General features: G+C 32.2%; 1 protein-coding gene across 3 annotated transcripts; it reads left to right on the forward strand.

The window, feature by feature from the left end:
* The first annotated feature begins 1,157 nt into the window (after positions 1–1,157).
* Positions 1,158–9,817, forward strand: LOC148284636 (N-acetylglucosamine-6-phosphate deacetylase). 3 transcript variants are annotated; one of them, XM_088237175.1, is made up of 5 exons: positions 1,158–1,449; positions 3,032–3,306; positions 4,585–4,803; positions 6,805–6,949; positions 9,391–9,817. In XM_088237175.1, the coding sequence occupies exons 1-5, from the start codon at positions 1,248–1,250 to the stop codon at positions 9,414–9,416; spliced, it is 867 nt and encodes a 288-aa protein (XP_088093301.1). In that variant the 5' UTR covers positions 1,158–1,247; the 3' UTR covers positions 9,417–9,817. The 3 variants fall into 3 exon arrangements, with proteins under 3 accessions (XP_088093301.1, XP_088093295.1, XP_088093309.1); XM_088237169.1 differs by having other exon boundaries at positions 9,405–9,817; XM_088237183.1 differs by lacking the exons at positions 1,158–1,449; positions 3,032–3,306 and adding an exon at positions 4,314–4,414 and having other exon boundaries at positions 9,405–9,817.
* Positions 9,818–20,855: the final 11,038 nt, after the last annotated feature.

The following is a 20,855-nucleotide window of genomic DNA, read 5'->3' on the forward strand; positions in this document are numbered from 1 at the left end:
CGAGGCTTGTACGCATCCTCGAGTGTTACGAGTGTGAGGGTGTGATTACCCTGTGGTTTTATTCGAGCTGATTTTTGTGTTTAATGATTGTGCCACTCAACTTTTTCAAACAATTTTTTTTTTTAATTTGAAAATTTATTTATAAACCCTTACGGATTATTACATTTATTTTACAAAAAAATAATATAAAACATTTTTCATTCATACTCTGTTGTTCAAAATAATATTTTTTACATCTTTTGAAAATGTTGTCTGAGTCTTTTGTTTAGTTTTGTCTCGTAGTTTATTGTAAAATTTCAGTCCCTGGTTCATTAGTCTTGATTGTCCTTGTCTTGTTTTAGAAAGTTGTGTATGGTATGTGTCTGATATTCTCGTATTATGTCCATGTTGACTACAATTTTTCACAAGTTTTAGTTCTTCGTCTACAATTACATTAGTGGCTAATTTATGAATAAATTTTAATGATTCTAGTTGAAAGAGTTCAGTTATATTTAATTGCTTAGTTTGTTTAAAAAGTTCTCTAGTTGCAGTTAGATAGGGAAGGTCATATACTTACTTTAATATTTTATGTTGTTGTCTTTGCAGTCTGTTTATGTCATTTTGATATCCTGCTCCCCATAGTAGTTGCGTATAACATATTTTAGTTTTTACATAGGCTTCAGACATTAGAATTTTTTACGTTTTTGGAACAAAGTTTTTGATTTTTAAAAAAAGACTCGATACTGTCGCCACTTTGCTAATTAAATTGTTGATTTGAATTGTCCATGTCAATTGTCTGTCTATTGTTAGTCCTAAGTATTTAACATGCTCGATAAAAGCAGAGTTAACGAGGTCAAAATTCGTTCTCTTGGACGATTGTGTGGGAAATTAATGTATGACAGGGTTACAAATGATGAAATCGGGCGAGAGTGGAAATCTGAGGCAGGTGTTTATTGCAAATTAAAACAGTACAATTTCAAATCCCCAGGAATCTTTTTTGAACATTGAAAACACGTTGAAAATGGAATTGTCGTGACTCAGTTTATCTTTAAACGCGAGTACTTTTCAAATAAGAGCGGTAGTTTTTGCTACTTTCACTTGCAGCCAATGTCACGGCATTCACGAGTTGTCAACGACAACTGACGTTATCTCTGAATAATATTCCGAAATGTTCCCGCCATAGAGCCCGCGTGACTTCGGACTTCAATTCCGACTTTTGACGTTTCGGTCGTAAACAAGTGGGTCGGTTTTGGTAAACAGTGCACAAAATGACGTTTTCGGGATTGTCGAAATTTACAAACTGTTCAATTTTGCGGGACCATAAAATAATTAGAGAAGACTTGTGGGTTCGTGATGGTGTCATTGTTGATCCAGAAAATGTGTTTTTTATGGAGAAATGTCAAGCTAAAAAAGTAATTGATTGTAAAGGAGCTATTATTTCACCCGGGTTCATCGACCTACAGATTAATGGCAAGTACTGAATTAAAACTCGATTTGTAAACTATATATTTTGTCAACTGATTAAATTAATACAGTGAGAATCTTTTTGGAATTTTTACTAAGATCGGGGTAGTTATAAAAATCTTTTATTTATTTAGGTGCTTTTTAAAATTTATAGACCGATCGCTAAATAATGTCTAAACTGACTGATTATGTGAAATAAAACAGTATAAATATTTATACTATACAAAAATCAGGTGTGAAAACAAATAAACAAACAATCGCAGAACCCCTTTCTTAATATTGTTGATAATGCTTGTCTCAGCTTTGCATACTGCACAGAATTATACACAGAATTGCCTATCATACATAGTTTTACCAGATATATGCCTTAGAAACCGCATTTCAACAGCAAATTGCCTTATTATATTGTTGTGTTTCATTTATTTTTACTTCATTAAAACTATTAAACCCCAAGATCAACCCTTTTCCATTTTTTTTTCTTGATCTATATTTATTTTCTTGTTGCTATCCAAAAAGATTCCATAAAATATTCATTGTCCTTATTAAACAAATTGTCTAATACTTATTCATAAATCTTTTAATTACCTACTTAAAGACCATGTACTTACATTTCTTTTCTATTGGTGTTAACATAAGTTGTGTCTGTTTTTTTTCTAAATTGAAAAATGAGCACCAAAAGTAAAACAAAATGGTAAAGGTTATACATCATTCGTAAGAAAATTTTCTGCTCTACAAGATATTGTATTCACTTTTACGTTACATGTATTATTTTATTTGATTACAAGCCTTCAAAATGGAATGTCGAGTTGCCAAAAGTGAGCATTTTCGACACCTCTTTTTGTTCGTGTTCAATCAAGAAAATAAAGTTAAAGCTGCTGGCAATATTTGTGCAGTGTTCGATGAAAATGCTATGAATAAAAGGAAAGCTCGTCTATGGTTTTTGCATTTCAAAAACGGTAGGAGCATTCAAGACGATGGTATACAGTCATGTGACTACGATTCATCCGCTCAGCCAATTCTACGGTAGCTTGAAGGGGATCTTCATGAATAATATGATTTAAGCAGTCCTCACCGAAGTCGAAATTAGCATCTTTGAAATGCAAAAACCATCGATGAGCTGTCCTTTCATTCATATCATCTTCACCGTGCACCGCACAAATATCGCAAGCAGCTTAGGCAGCTTTGTTTCCTCGATTAAACGTGAACAAAAGAGGTGTCGAAAATGCTCACTTTCGTCTACTTGACATTTCATTTTGAAGGCTTGTAATCAAATTAAATCATATTTTACATGTAGCATAAAAAAAAACAGTATCTTGTAGAGTAGAAAATTTTCTTTCAAATGATGTATACCATTTTGTTTTACTTTTTGTGTTTATTTTTTAATTTGTAAAAAACGGACAAAACTTATGTTAACACCTTATATTCAAATTTTTCATTTGTGATTATTTTGATAGCTCATATAATAAAAGTATAATATGTTCAATAATAACTTAGAAAATATAACCCATATTTGATAAGCCCATGTCGTAAATTATAATGATAATTGTCATGACGTGATAAATACTTTTTAAGTGGTTTATGATTTTAGGTGGTTTTGGAATAGATTTTTCTTACGATGTGTCATCAGTGAAAAGTGGAGTAGATAAGGTAGGTTTGGGCCTTCTGGAGCGTGGAGTCACGTCCTTTTGCCCGACTCTTGTGACGTCTCCAGCGGCGACCTACCACGCTGTCCTTCCCCAGATAAAGAAACGTCCAGGAGGGAAACACGGAGCCACGATCCTTGGAGTTCATACAGAAGGACCTTTCATCAACAAAGAGAAGAAAGGAGCACATCCAACTGAGTACATCAAAACACTAGATAATGTTGGTTCTTACTAACGTATATTTAACAAGAACGAGTTTTACTGGAGAGTTTTTGCTTTTTAGAGTAAAATCCAATAAAAATCGTATTTGTGAAACACTGAGTTCATGTATTTAATAAGATAGGTTTTCAATTAATGTAATATATATTTTTATTTGTCGGCCTTGTGGTGTAATAGTCAGAGCGTTTGCCTACCATGCAAGAGGTCTCAGGTTCGATTCCCGGCATGGTTGATATGAAATATTTATTTAAAAAGGTGTTTTCTCACTAGAATATTTCATAGTCCCTGGACTGGTACCTGAAGCGTAAGACTAATCATTTTACCTTTATGTAACAAAAATGATCAAGATACGCTGCGATTGGTGTATCAGTGCAATGCTCTATGCACCATTAGGTGCGGAAAGGGAATGATGATAATATTTTTACATACAATCATAGAAAAAAAGAAACCTGTACTATTACTTTATATTTTTTTAAACTCCTTGCTTGAATCGACAAAAACTAGCTCGTTGTAACAAAGGTCGTATTTTGAATGTTTTTTTGCCAGCTGTGACCCCATATTTATAATAAGGGAGCCATAAGGGAGTATTAATATTTTTGAACGCATTCAGAAGAAAAAACTGTGAAAAACAGAACAGATGTATTGTTTAATTTGTAAATACAATTAAATTAAATAAATAACTACAGAATTATGCATATTTTTTTATACATTTTTCACTATTTTAAAGTACATGAACATTTACCGCACGCAAGAATACATTTTTTGTATCCAATTTCCCGTAGGGCTGAACTTCCTCATTCATTGTTTTTGTATTTATGTTCTGACTTGCTAAAATTTTGATCCTTCTTAAGTCATGACTTACAAATGTTTTTTTTAATTTTATTGTTCAATATGTTGATACAATTTAAAATAATGATAACACAAATAGATAAGTGTTTTTACAATACATAAAAATGTTATTTGAAATAATTATATCATAATTTCTACTAAATTTTATTCTCGTTTTAGTAAATCTTAAATAAACTACTCTCCCTACAAGCCCCTTCCTGCATTTATTACTTTTCTTTGAAAAATTATTTTTCAACTTTTCCAGTACAGCTAAAACACAGGTTTGCTATTGTTTTGTAGATTACTGTTTGATATAGCTTTATAAATAAGATAATATGACTGCACTAGAAATAGCTTTGACCATCAAACTTATCTTGTTCTATGAATGTCAATTTTTATTTTAGTGTAGATAAAGGTTTAAGTATCTGAGAAAGTTTTTTTTTCTTTTCAGGGTATTGAAACACTCAAAGAAATGTATGGTTCCTTAGAAAATATTGCAATAGTTACCCTGGCACCGGAACTTCCAAATACAGGAGATGTTATTAGTAAATTAAAGAAATTAGGCATCACTGTTTCCGTCGGACACTCGATGGCTGATCTATCGGATGGAGAAGCGGCAGTCTGCTGTGGAGCATCATTAATAACGCATTTATTCAATGCCATGTTACCGGTAAGCAAGTCGCAAGAAGTGTCCGTTATTTCATGCAGTAAAACATTATCTCTTTGATAAAGTTTACTAATAAAAAAATGTTTTACTAGGTTCTTCGAAGTAATATAATAATAAAACTCTCCATTCTATCTGATAAGCATTTTATCTATACAGGTTGTTTTATTTTGAATATTTTATTTTATTTTTATTATTTCGGCGTGTCATTTTGACGACTCGGTCAGGGGCCTTCAAGTAATTGTTGATTGGCTAAATAAGTACTCTGCAAGCATTGGTCTGAAAATAAATGTTAGAAAAACTAATGTTATGTACAACTTTTCGTGCCTAGATGCCCGGGCACGAAATGTTATACATAACTACTTTACTACGCTTTTTACTACGCTTTTTTTTTCATAAATTCATAGCTGAAAGCCTTCAGTATAATTTTCAACTGAAAATTTTGTGCTTACTTCGAAAAAAGTGAAACAATCAACGAAAGAATACGAAGGTGTCACAATTTACATTCGATTTTGCAATTTCCCAAAAAATAGATTTTTTTAGTTGAGTCATTTTCGTCCTAAAGGTGCAATCTGTCTAATTCACTACCATGATAATAGCTTAGTGCTACCAAAAAATATGTGCCCAATTACTGTTAATAAAATGTATAAATTTCATAAATATCTTATTATTGGTGAACTTATTTAAACTTACTAAATTAAATGGAACTGGATGATCCAAATTTTAAATCCATCTTGCTACAAGTTAATCTGGCTTCAATGCATCTTTATATATATAATTATTCTGTATGTGTGATGTCACTAAATGGCTTAACCAATTTACGTGCAGTTTTCAGCGAAATGTAGGTCTTTGCGCTGCGCATGTTCTTAGGTATTAAAATTTTCAATCTAATCTGTAAAAAAAAGTTAGGGGCATAATTTTTTTTTATCGACCTACCAGGGTTGCATTCGACGAGAATGCTTACACAAAAAAATAGATGGATGTTGTTTTTTTGTGTTTAAAAAGTTTGTTTTTGAATGTTTACAAACAACATTCGCTTTTTATGGATCCCAATCAGATTCTTTCCTTAAATTCCTTATAATTTCTTCCCGTTTATTTCCTTTTACTTGTATTTACTTTACTTTTATTGTGTATTTTTGGTGATACTAAAATGATATTAACTGACATTCAGTACATTTTTTAAAATCGCATTCCTGAATAAAGTGCACCCCTGTTGGTGAGAAGACCAGAATTTGACATTTGCAAAATGAATTCTATATTTGAAAATGAATTATTCTATGTTTTGGATTTCAATCATAAACAAGTACCTGGGTACCTATTTATCAACAAAAAGTCCTTTCCCCTTAATCCGGACAGTTTTTGCACGCTTTCATGACACAATCAGGCATTTTTCTTTTAATTTCTTATGGTTTCGAATAAAACGTCAAGCTCGCTTCAAAACCCTGCTGGTGGTTAAAGAATGACTAAATTTGTGCTGGGCATGAGTTGAGTGTCATAATTTTAGAGGGCTCAGGCTCTGATCTGACTTTTCTTCGTTAACACATACTCACGTATTTTCTCCCTTGATTATGACTCTAGAATAGTGATTTTTGCATGATTTTGATTTGAGGACAATGAGGATAGCCAATCACATGAGGAGATAAAACGAAAAACTAAACCTTATTACGAATATGTTAAAAGCTCAAAAAAGGCAAAAAATAAATATTTCTTTATTCTTCTGTCCGCGTGTATGTTACTGAACTCCTCCTTAAGGGCTGGACCGATTTTGATCAAATTTTTTGTGTGTGTTTGAGTGTTACCCTGGATGGTTTAGATTTACAATTGGACCCGGTAGGTGGCGATGCGATCTCAATGTCAAATGTCACTTAGTATATAGTTTTTAAAAAATTAGAATTTTTTGAGACTTTGCGTTTGCTGAACCAGCTAAAAGCAGGCAAGCTAACGTTCAGGCAAGACAACGTCGGTCGGTTCCGCTAGCATTATATAATATTTTATTTTTTATTTTAGTTCCACCACCGTGATCCAGGTTTAGTTGGTCTCCTGGCTTCTGATGCCATTCCTCCCGGTCAGCAGATTTTCTTTGGAATCATTGCAGATGGAATCCACACACATCCTTCTGCATTAAGAATAGCACACAGAACACATTCTGATGGTATATTTATTTTGTTTTTAACCAATTATAAATGATAAAAATATTTTAATGCTGGCACATCATTTTATGGGTAAATTTATTTAACGGATGTGACATTGCATTACTGTTTATTTTTGTTATTTATTGAAATCTGCAGTAATTTAATTACAATATAGCTATAATATCACACCGTGAGTTTAAAACCAAAGTAAGTGCAAGTTTCTCATTTTTGAGGTTTAAATGCAAAACAGTCACATTTGCCACTAACTTATAAGTGTAAAAGAGAAGAATGTTTAAACTAAAACATTAAGGCATAATTTATTTATTTTTAAAAATCTTAAAAACCAGTTTTTCAAGCAAAGTGAAATTTTCAATCTCCCATATCTACAACTTTTCCCATACTTTAAAAAAATGTATCTTACATTATACAAGTATTTGCACACACTACGGTTTTACATTCAAAGTGGGATATAACACACAATTCTAGCCTAAAAATTATTTCACGCTTATAATTAAAAATAAATATGTATGTCATAAATTATACTAGAATGCAACTAGTTGCATGCATATTCCTAGGAATATGCATGCAAAATAAATATTTATACATATACAACATATATTTCAATGTAAATTTGAAAGGAAAAATAATATTGTTAAGATGACATTATTCACCTACAACAATAATGCCTGCGTGCTGTCGCAGATTCCCTTTTTGAATTTATCAATATTCAAGTTCAATATATAAATCGCATCAGGGCCCGGTTACAATGGGAAGTTAACATTTATCTTCAATTCTATCTACAAAGTAAAATTAAGTTTTCTGTATAAAAAGCAGAATATGCTTACAATTTTTTCTGCCAAACATGTTCAATTATCGGTTACCGAAGAAGATACTTTAAGATTCCATGCAAATATACTCATTTTTGTACACAAATATCGGTTTTTCTTTATAGACAGTCGGAGATAACTCTGTCAACTTCTTATTGTAATCGGGGCCCAGCTCCAAAAAGGTAATTACATCAATTGCCAATTCTATTTATGTTTGAATTTTTTGCTGTATTGGTACAGTAAAATAATTTGGTGTGACTAGTACGTCTATTGGGTATATGAAAATGAATTAGACTAAGTAAATTTGCGCAGTTACTAGTGCCATTTATAATTTTGAATAAAAACATCAAGTCTGCAATCTGTCCTCTATTATCCAAAGGGTCTATCTTAAAATGTCTCTTCGCTGCATTGCAATTATTTAATTGGTAATTATTTCTGTACGATATACATATTGGTAATTTGTTTTGGACTTTTTCTACTTTATACTTCATATAACATGGGGACCAGGTGAAAGTTGCATATTTAAGTTGGCTTCCAATGAATATTCTTAAATTATATTGACGGTGAAAGCTATAAATTACTAATATTTCGATTTGTTTATTTGAGGAAATTATGACACTTGAAATCATACTTGCCGTCTGTCAACGGATTGGAAATATAAATAATTATTTTGCTTGTAGAAATGATAAAATAATCTGTATTTATTTATTGATTTCATATTTTTTATGATAACCTAAAATTCCACTTTTAGACCAAGTGTTTATGAGATAACCTCATTTTACTTTTGTAAAACGTAATATTTAAATGCCATCAAAATTTATATTTTCTCATGCTCCAATAACATATTATAATGTTTATAGTATCATTTTTCATCAGTTATTATTATTGAATCAATAAATATAGTTTTATTTGTAAAAATACAATTATTTAATACAAAGAACAGTAAGAAGTTAATCTTTAAAATATCACGCTGATCATACCACGAGGCAAGGTAGTATATTAAAATTAATTATTGCCATTAAAATAATGAAACACTGAGTGTGTTAAATCAAAATGTACACTTTAAAAAAAAATTTATATATTATGTCGATTTAATCCACATGTCCGTGTCCGGGAGGAAGAAGAATACAGTTCTATGTGTGAAATAGAACTAGAACCCTGGGAAAATGCGTTCGACTCAATGTTGATTTTTAAAATTATTTATTTATTTGTTTGTACGTATTTTTTAAAATTTAATTTTTATTAATATTACTAGTATATTTTTAATTTTTTTATTGGTTAGACTGTAAGAAATTGCTAGCTGCAATAAATCCGGCTGTTAGTCATGTACAACCTTTGTTTTATTATTTTGCATTCATAGCAATTGTATATTATAGTTAATAAAGATATTTGATCATTATTATTATTAATGGTTACTCTCAATGCTTGAGGTCTCGGGTTCAATTCCTAGCAGTCAATGTGAAATATTCATTTTAAATGTGGTTCGCCGCAATATGTCACAGTCTCCGGACTGGCGCCTGAAGCGTAAGACTGATCACCTTGTCCACATTTGACAGATGATCGCTGGATTTGGTGTACAAATGCAGTGCCCTATGCAACATTGGGTGCAGAACGGGAAATGATGATGACTTCAGTCATTTTGTTCCAGGATTGGTACTAGTGAGTGATGCGATCTCCGCTTTAGGTCTAGCTGAGGGCCTCCACCACATTGGACAGATGGAAGTAGAGATCATAGGGGGAAGAGCTTATGTAGCTGGGACCAAAACTCTTTGTGGGAGTACCTCGTCTTTAGACCGATGTGTTAGAGTGTTCCGTGAGTCCACGCAGTGTTCTACAGAATATGCCCTGGAAGCCGCTTCTCTTCACCCGGCTAGGACATTGGGAATCCAAGACAAAAAGGGATCTTTATCATTCGGCGCGGATGCGGATTTTGTACTTCTCGGGGTAGATTTAACAGTTTGGTCTACGTGGATCGCTGGAGAATGTGTCTTTCAAACAAATGATATAGACAAATTTTTTTCTGATGTCACACCTGGAAATTAATACACTATGTTGCTTCTTGCTGATTTATTTTTACAATACTTATATTAAATAATTTCCTATATATATATTACTCGTTACAGTGGAACCTCTGTATGTATTTATTTGCAATTTTTATCTTACATTAATATCAACAAACAATATTTGTGTGGTCAGTAAAATAAAAAAAGAAGGATTGAGGTTTGTTAGTGATAAATGTGAGTTTTATATCAAAATATAAGTTATATGGAGGTTCCACTGTACAATACTTGCTCGTACAAAAGTTAACCACACTTTTTTTCTGATTAAATAACATGCACATTTTCTATTATTTTAATATTATATAATAATGTATTAGGGATACAAACTTTCCCAAGTTTTATGGTTGGTTGATGCAATGTCATTATAACAGTAAATTATTTAAAGACTTAACTAATGTTAGTAAATACTAGTATGTAACCACTTACCGACTTTTTATGTCTGCCGGTTTCCATACGTACCCGTCTCTTTCGCTACACCAACATACAAATACTTAAATACACTTTCCCCATTTCCATCACCGAAATAAATTACATGCAGAGTTAAATTAGATTAGATTGGTTAGTGTTTAAACCCAAAAGTGGGCCATGTGAAAAAAATATTTGATTACTTATTAGGGGAAAATTCATTTAAAAACCTTTTTTAATGTGAAACACCTCCATGTTATTTTATTTAAGTCCTTTTTTGGTATTGGAATGTAAAATTTCTATCCTTAAAATTTATGAGATGATTAGCAAGCTCTGAAAAATTGCTATTATTTAAACATCTCATGTGTTCTTCAATGCGAATATTAAAGCTTCGTGTATGTCTCGAAACCGGTAGACATAAAGTCGGTAAGTGGTTATATACTAATGTTTACTAACATTAGTTAAAATGTTCGCCCACAAAGTTAGTACTTACATAAATAATATTCAAAGACTGTTTTTTACTAAATGTAAGAATATTACCATTGAAGTATATTTTTGTAAGTTTGAAAAAATAATATTTCTAATATGAAAAAAATATATAAAAAACCGTTGATGCAATTTTTTGAAGAAATCTCAAATTATAGTGTATAACACAATAAATAATCTAGAAAACACTTTGATTTAGCTAACTTTTTATGATTTAAAAAAAAATATATATTATAAGGCTCACTGATACAAATTATTTTCAGGGAGAAATTGCCTAATTTTTAGTAATTAATATACAAGGTATATCCAGAAAGTAAGAGTACTGTATGGGGGGGAGTCTCCTGAACACAGCGAGCACCGGCAACCCCCGTTAGTACCAAAACTTTCCACGTAATGTTAGTTTCTGTGAAAGATGTCGATAAGAAATCCTGCTAAGTGCGAGGTGCGCACTGTCATGAGGTTCTTTTTCACGGAAGGAAAAACTCCGACTGAAATTTTTGCACTGATCAAAACTGTTTATGGCGAAGGTGCTATGAATATGTGCTTACAACCTGCATAGAACAGGAAGGCGACCACGTGGCAAAATAAGTCATATATATACAAACAATGTACTGTACCTTTTTTTATATATTTTTTTTAAATATAAAAATTGAGTACCCTTACTTTCTGAATATGCCTCGTATATATGTATGCATGTTATTTTATATGTTGGTATGCCATGTATTTTTTAATGATATTTTTGTTTTGTATAATATATATGGTGATATGTATGCTGTTAAAGTGTTATACAAAATATATTCGTCCCAACTCAACACAGGACTTTGGTTCCATGGAGTTGGGATTAGTGTCTCAATAAATGTTACATAAATATATTGTGAATAAAAACAAATAAATATTCATATATTTGTCATTTAATTCCAAACCCCTCTATAATTGAAAATGTTAAAAAAAATTATTTTTAATGTAATATTACAGAAAAAAATTACTACTTTTAATTTGTCTCGGTTTTTTAACTCTTAACCTTTGAATCAAAGCAAAACTAAAAAAATTATGCAACAAATGACCCGTTAACAAAGATTTACGGAGAAAAAAGCATTTGGACATAATCAAACATTGTTGAATTACTACCTGGTAAAAGAAGAAGTATAAAAATTGGAAAATTGTTTCCAGGCGTTGCCTAGTAGGTGATTTGGTTCAGCCGGATGAATCTCACCCACGTGATAAAGGTTTCAGCTCTTTTACTTCACAAAAGTCAACAGATGGAAGAGTTGAGGAAATGTGGATGTTCAAACATGGGCAGAATGGTGAATGTTACACAGTGTGTAAAGTGGCCACTTAAACCAGCCAATGACAGGTCATAAGCCCTGTAAATGCCTAGACTTCCATATTCCCTTCTCGAAAACTTTTTCCCTCTCTCTTGAAATAAATTTAAAAAATAAGTTGATCACTTACTTTTTAGGATGTATTTTGCCATGCGCAGAGTCCGTTATCCATAGAGTGGCCTGCGTTAGGAGGTCCAAAAATTATTTTATTTTTAAATGCCTAAATCAATAGATAAACTATCTAAAAATATATTCACAAAGTTATAGAGGCTAATTCAAAGTATTTTCAAAGATACAGAGCCGAGAGCAGGTAAGCGTCGAGCGTGTGCCTACGTGCTAGCATGAGCGATCAGCCGTACTCGAGCATGTACGCATGCTAATAAGGAAGAAAGAGAAACTCTGCGGTAAGAACTGGCTGACGGAAACTGTTGTCAAAAAGCTAACAATTTATTGTGGCTTGGTGATAAGAAATGTGGATTCTGTCCAAGAAATGAAAAAAGGTATAATTACAATGCTGGATCATTATTATTTAACAGATAAATCGCTGAGGCACGAGAACTGTCCAACAGGAGCCGACAGCTGGAGCAAATGGCGCTGAGCTGAAACTGTGAATCAATTACCTTCTTTTAAAAATGGTGCTCGAGTGATTGACAATTATATAGAACACATCCGCTCAATTTATGAAGATCTCTCAAGCGAGGATCTTTTAACACGATGTTTAGGGAAGGACACTTCCATTTTGCAATACCAACAAGTCATTCAATGCAACAGTGTAGCGTTTGGCTCCCGAATACTTGAATTCCGGCAAAAAAATAATCATCAAAAATGCCGCCTATATGGCGGCAGGCATGTTCAATGAAGGCTATTCAACAATTTTAATCACGATGCAGTTGCTGAATTAGTATATTGGCCAGCAGTGCAAGATGTTCATTGATATCTCTGACGAGCAACGAATCATGATGGAAGACAAGCGCCAAATATACAGCAGCAATGAGGCTCATAGGCTCGAGCAAATTCAGCAAAATGAGTTTTTTGAACAAGCTGAAGGACTACTGGAGCAAGAATAGCTTGTTAGCAGATCATTAATGTTAGTAACCAATAATTAATATTTCCTCCTACCGCAAACTTGTGGAAGTGCGTTTTCTAATGATTTTATTTTTAGGTTTTTTTTTTAATTGGCAGGCATAAAAACCTCAGAGTAATCATAGAAGCTCTTTAGATCTATTGCATAAAACAAAAGCACTCCATATTTTTGGTTTGGTTTTTAGTTTCACAACAAACGTGTAACGGACTGTTTCGGTTTGCGCTTGCAATTCTCGACCTGAATACCTACAGCCCATTATATTTATGCAAACTGTAGCTAACTTTGTGGTTAATAATCATAGAATGATTTTTCTCCGTATCGGCGACTCTATTAGCCATAGGCGATATTACTATAAGATTAAAACTATCGAACCAAACTAAAGCTCTCTTTAGTGTTATATGTATATCTTAGTGAACTAATAAATTGACAAAAAAGTATCTTTAATTTATTTATAACGGGCGTTAAAGTCAATTAATTTATTTTTTACTTTCTACTTTTTTATGGTTTATGCAGAAAAAAAAATTATGATAGTTAATAATCATTTTGATTATTTCAACAAGTTCAATATTGATGGTATTGGCAGAGTTGAATCATACATATAATTAGGTCACACCATGAAACTAGAAAGAGATAATTTGGAATCCGAATTAGAAGGAAGAAAGGACTAGGGTCATATTTCTCGGATGTCAGATGGTAGATGTACAAAAAAGTGATTGACTGGAATTCGAGAACATGACGCGGAAACGTAGGGAGGCCCCAGACCAGGTGGTCTGACGACATTAGAAGAATTGCAGGGCCACAGTGGCAAAGGGTGGCTGCTGACAGGGAATTGTGGAGGTCCAAACAGGAGGTCTTTGTTCAACACTGGACTCACGAAGAAGGCTGTTTTTTTTTCATTTCAGACAAGACTAACGAGCTGAATCTTTCCCACTAATTAGACTGCAGTGGCAAGGCGCTCCAGGAATCTGCTGATAAATCCGCCATATTTTATAAGAAAAAAAAATTGTTGTCTTCGAATGTATGTTTAAATATACCTAGTTTACAAAGCCCGGTTGTTTCTTTCCCTCTCAAAAAAAAATGCAAGAAAAACCTTTTTTTGGACCATTTAAAGCAGGCCACTCCCTTAAATTATTGATTTTTAAAAATATCATATTAGTTCATTTAATTTTTGGACATTTCCACAAACTCAATTTTATAACATTTGGACTAAAATTCGTTACTTAGTCAATGTCTGTCAGCGTAATATATTTTGTTGAATAATGAAGCATTTTGATTATGATTATGATTGTTAAAAATCCATTAAAGACGGTTTTGGAAGTGAATGACATATAATATCTCGTTGCCTATTATTTTCCGTAATTAACAGTGCATATTTGTTTAGCTAGACAAATTTGGAGATGGACGTCGCCATCCTCTTGCTCAAGGACATGATTATATAACAACCGCAAGAAATAATTTCACTGTCAATATTCCTCCCTTTAACACATCTGGCCAAAGGGTGCAAGGATTATTTCTCATCCTTCAACCACAAAATTAAGATAACAGATAACAAAATCAACAATATTTCGAGTTTGTCCAAATTTTTGTAGACAAGGACGAGATTCAACTCCCTGGGGAGCTGTTAATATTAACATATTACAACAGAGATGAAGAACATTTTAGAGAAGGTAATATAAAATTCTAGGCATCTACAGGGCTTATGACCTGTCATTGGCTGGTTTAAGTGACAGTCAACAGATGAAAGAATTGAAGGGATATAGATGTTTAAATATGGGCAGAATGGTAAATGTTACAGTGTGTAAAGTGGCCACTTAAACCAGCCTATGAGAGGTCATAAGCCCTGTAGATGCCTAGACTTCTATATTACCTTCTCTAAAATGTTTTTCATCTCTATTGTAATATCTTAATAACAAAATTGTTCCATACGCAAATCAAAATCTGGCTGAAGAATATTAGCATAGAAGAAATAAAATATATATTTAAGTGATATGTGAACATTTTAAATAAAAAATTTAACATTGAACAGTACTCCTTAGAAACAGGTTACCTAATGTTTATACTTTTTTTTCTCATAAAGTTTAATAATAGGGCTGCATTAGTACACCAATTGCAGAATATCCCGATTATCAATTTATCAAATGAAGATCAGATATATGTATATTATTATTATAAAAAATATGCTTGTGAACCAGTCAAACAGCACCGCATGTACACGTCACATAATAATTATATATACAATAGTTGAAATATTTTATTGATTTATGTGACTGAATATATCGCAATATTTATTACTGTCAATATTTTTATGATTTGAATAGATGAATATTTGAACAAATACACAACAATTTTATTTATTAAATAGAAAAAAATAATGAAAATAACTGTTTACTGAGGACGAAGACTTGAACATTCTTCAAGAGTACCGTTTTTAAAGATACAAGCATTTTTGAAGATCAAAATATTTGACTGCCCATATTATTAATATACCTACACAATAAACGGATTATTTGCAGTGAAGTTTTATACAGGAAGGACTGCCTAAAATAATAGATTTTAAGTGGTTAAAGTCCGCCTCCTGGTCAGCACGTTTGCCAATCATGCAAGAGGTTTCGGGTTTGATACCGGACACTGTTGATATGAAACAATTTATTTAAAAATATGTTTTTCACTAGAATATTTCATAGTCTCCCTGGACTGCCACCTAAAGCGTAAGACTGATAAGCCTACCTTCATGTAACGAAAAAAATTATCAAGATGCACCGCGATTGGTGTACCAATGCAGTGCCCTATGCACCATTAGGCGCAAAAAGGGAAATTATGATTTGATAAAACTCATTAAAAACTTCGGAGTAATAATGTAACAATGCGCTGCCCATAAGGACAAAAATCTTTCTAGTATCACAAAGCTAGCTATAGTTTACATCAAAACAATGGGCCGTAGGTACTCGGATCAAGAATCGCAACCATAGCAACGAAACCGTCCATTACACGTTTGTTCTATGAAATAGAGCAAAATGGTATCTTTATAGCTGTAGCGATATTAAGATTACCAGTTTTAGGACTCTTCCTCCTAACTATGTATCATAATGTGTTAAGTGACTTATCCGTCTTTATTTACTATTGTTTTTATGGACCCATATGTTGGGACCTTAATAATCTATTGTGCTTTTTTTTTATTTAAACATATTTTTGTAATCACCTAATAGTACAATATATGTAAATTGTAATTGGCAGTAGTGCTGTATTGTACATTTAAATAAATAAATAAATACAGACATTAGTCTTTACCGTACGGTACTTTCACCTATAAGATCCAATCTAATAATTAATTTTCCAATGGTTACTCAAATAATAAATAACCCATCCTCTTGGTACATGTGCGAATTAAAAAGACATTGATAGTATTATAATATCTTTATTGAAAGTAAATATATTTTATAAAGTCAGTACAATTTAAGGTCAATAGTTTCCAAAAATATTTAAGACGCAGGAGCATTTAATACAACCCTGCTAATGTATTATTAATATATAATTATTTCTTAGTTAAAATACAGGCTATATTGAGAAAAAATTAACAAGGAACAAAGGATATAAAACAAAAGCGTGACAAAGATACTTTAGGCGGGTTTAAATACCTTCACCTGATCCAAGAACACACAAAACAATGAAACAAAACATCACTGACACAGTACGAGTACATATATACCTTTCTAATTGACAAACTGTAAAAGTTGATGATTGTAAAACAGACATAAGAGCCAAAAAGATGATATTATTTCTACTCCGATACTGGTTTGACTACTATCTAGGCACAATACCCCATACTGATACATAAAGTACATTTATTCGTTGACCATTATACGTCCCTATAATAACAAGGCTATTGTTCTGTCAATGTGAACAGCAAGCGGAGATTTACAAGTTAGTCTAGTTACAGCTAATCTGATAACAGCAGTTAATATTAGGAAATTGGCCTTCAGATTGCAGATCCTACCTTGCCTAAGCATGCCTGCTGACTCTGTTCACCGATTGACAAATATGCTTGTTCTACAAGCGATATGGTAACAATAGACACTAGTTCCGCTGACAAAGTGCGGAAAGCTAGTTCAAAGAGTAAACACTTCTCCAAGTATGTAGATTACAAAAAATATATCTACTTTATATCAAATTGGAAGTTTCAAGTGCCATAAGCATTATAAATTTCAAATTAGGTTATAGTAAATCTATCCTACAATGAAAACGAATGTTGAATATATTTGGCTTAGGTCCGTACGCATTATCTACAGTTCCGAGTTAAAACGATTTAAGTAGACCTACATAAGAAGGATAACATTGAAAATTTTGTGCAATACGGGCCGTAATATTAAGACAGATGTCAATAATTGCTTACGTTAAAAATTTGCAATAGTGCAAATATTGCAAAATACTTTGAACAAAAATATTTTTTAATCTCAAACAGATTGTGAATCAACAAGTTTTTACAAACCATCCACTTTTCCACAAAATTCATAGAACAACTTTTTTTCTCCTCGGTTGTTATAATATTTATGTACATTTTTTTTCGAGTTTACAATAAATGATCAACTCTTTTTCAATGTTTTTTACTAATGATAATAAAACTGGTACTGAAATTGTAAAATTAATGATACAATAAGAAATATACACCAACAAAAATGAATACATGGGTTTTAATAATGTAAAGCGATTTTATCGCCGAGAGATAAATAAAACTAAAGCTTTAAAAATGAAAAATACATGTAATAACGTTATTATATTAAAAATTTACAAGTGATAGTAGATTTGCTCAAAATATCAAAAAAGGAGAATATTCCAAAAGCAATACTATTATCACTCGAAGACAAAATAGGAACCAAATCGGTTCACACACATCTGGTGTCGGTATTTCCAATGGCCGGTTACAGTCCACAGCCGACCGACAGCACATCTAATAAAAGCACGAATACTTTAGAATTTTGCAATCATATCATTCACACACACTTTTTACATCAACTTATCAATACACACTACAATATGTTACCAAAATCGACAAAGGCTCAAATATGACACACATACTAATGAAAATACTTAAGTTAAATACATATCTGGAAACACTCACAGAGACCCAGTCCAGCGCGTGTGACAAGGTAATAATATAATGTGTGATGTGATGGGATGTGATGCATTTCTCAGATAAGACTATTTGTCTATGAAATAAAGACAAAACCCTGACGTGATGAGTTGGTACTTAAAACATTAATAGAAACAAATCTTTGGAAATAATATTGATGTATAATATATAAAAATGCATACTGAATATTTTTTTATTTATTATTTTTTGTATAGCTAAGACACGATAAATTTACTTACTATAATGATAATAGTTTGACACAAAAAATAGATGACATGTAAAAGCACATGACATTTTGTTTCATATGTGTATATAGTAAAACTAGCGACAACCTTAGACCTAGTACGCATGTAAAATAATCCATTTATAATTATCATAGCATATCTACATACCTACTTTACTTTATTGTAAACTATAAAAGAATAACCTGTTCCAGGGTTAATCTAATACACCAAGGTATTGATATGTTAATGAGAAACAAAGTGAATGTACAACCCACGGATAGATACATATCACTATCACTATCGGGGAGATTAACAAGCAGATTTGGAAAATGCCACCGATCGAAAGTGAGCTGCTACCATACACATACGTGACTATAAATAAATAAAATATTTGTACTTGTACTGACTAAAGGAAAATAATCATAATGGGGCCTGATGGATGACCTGAACCCTACACGCGCGACCTCCTGACGTGGAATGCAATTTCTATACTCGACACAAAATACGCTATAACACCGTAATAATGTATAATTATATCATATATTAAATTTTCGTATTAGATCAACAATGAATATATTCTTTAATTTAAAAGCCTAAATCTGAATTGTGATATTATTGCACAAGCACATCGTGTGGCTTTAAATAAATCCAAGGGAAATAGCTCACAACCATTTTTACTTAAAGAGATAAGAAGTGATTATTTATTGTTCAAGTCCGCCATCCCATGCCGCCGTAATGCGGACCATCTTACATTGCTTAAATCTACTGTTATAATTAATATTTGTCAAAACATGGTAAATACTGAAATGTCCTCGGACAATGGAAACCGTCTTGCTTGGTGCGTTTCTTGTAAATAATTGTAATTTAGGAAACAGTGGCTCCCTCTGTTGGACAAAGCGGAAGACTGACCTGTCCACTCGCCGCATTGTGCTTCCTCCTCTTTGGGCATCCTCCACTCATCATATTCACCAGTCATACTCCACACGTCTACATTTATTGCTGGAAATTTTGTGTGGGCGCATTACTTACCGAAGTACGAGCCTAATCAACAATCGTAAAGTATAATATTTACAATGTGCCCGAATGGGCAAACAAATACCAAAATAAAAACATCTGGAAAAATTCACAATACGTAAAATTGAAATAAACTGAAAGTTTTATGTAAATAAAATTAAGAACATTTAAAAATATACAGGCGGGTTTAGGCACCCCCAACACTAGAATTTCTTATCAACCTTGAACAAACCTAGTTACCTATAATAATAACATATATTGTTCTGCAGTATACATAGAAAATATATTAAGTGGTCATGAGGGTTGTTCATGGTTCATGGTTCATATACAAACTAAATGCATCCATCCATTACCCGCTAACATATGTACATTTAATACATTAACATTTAATAGGTACACATTGTTTAACACAGAATAAAATCATAGGAATTTATCAATTATTCATTCATTTTCAATGGGAATTTTGTACACACTCAATGACTTGTAAAAATCATCAAAAATCCTATCACATTGCTGTAATAATTTTCTTTTTGTAAATTATTGAATTCTTAAATATTAGGAAAATGTCCATAAAGTGGCAATACTCCCGTCATATCCAAGGCGGACGTCCAGCATGTCCGGCAAACTGCTCTGAACATGAGCGGTACAGTGTAAACCTGCAGCGCTAAGGTGATTGCACTTGGGGGGTGGGGGGGAATTTACTGCTTTAAGCTTTTCTCTTTTGATCACACTTTCAACAATTTTTATTTGGCCGACTGCAAATGTCAGTCATCGGTTTTAGAACTGAATTTTGTTCATATTGTACGCTGGTTTTACTTAAATAATTAAAATGTATAAAATAATATTTCTTACATCACCGGAATAAATGTAGTGACTGTTTTGTGTAAATATATATGTATATATAATTTAAATAATATTAGCGTAATTAACTACGAGAAATTAAATTTGGCAGAAAAATTCGTATATATGTTAAAAGGCCAACAGACTAAGGCCAATCAATTCCACAACACGGGTATTACATATATTCAATAGGCCAAAATATCCAAACAAGTATTATGCAGTTGTATAAAGGAATAGACATATCTTAGAAAATATTACAAACTTCTAGCTGGACCGAGGAGTATTCAAATCTTCGTTGCAATTATCATATTTCAAGATAAAAGGACAGGCATCCAACAGTGACAATATAAGACACAAAGAAACACAAAGACAGAACTTAAGTCTCACCACCAGCGTGACTAGCTGCTATACAAGTAAAATAGATCATCTGCCAGAATATGTATACAATGCTAGTGAGCATTAGGAAAGTAACGGGGTAACCATAGTAGCTAGTGTTTGTAAAATTATAAAATAGGAATAACATTCAACGACAATAT

The sequence above is a fragment of the Micrasema longulum genome, unplaced genomic scaffold, assembly GCF_059751315.1.
Source record: "Micrasema longulum isolate JH-2025_06_02 unplaced genomic scaffold, ASM5975131v1 h1tg000101l, whole genome shotgun sequence".
Lineage (NCBI taxonomy): Eukaryota > Metazoa > Arthropoda > Insecta > Trichoptera > Brachycentridae > Micrasema > Micrasema longulum.

Coding starts and splice junctions, on each gene's coding strand:
- LOC148284636 (XM_088237169.1), top strand. CDS start 1,248: ATGACGTTTTCGGGATTGTCGAAATTTACAAACTGTTCAATTTTGCGG. Junction 3,307..4,584: donor ACATCAAAACACTAGATAAT/GTTGGTTCTTAC, acceptor TTTTCTTTTCAG/GGTATTGAAACACTCAAAGA. Junction 4,804..6,804: donor TATTCAATGCCATGTTACCG/GTAAGCAAGTCG, acceptor TTTTTATTTTAG/TTCCACCACCGTGATCCAGG.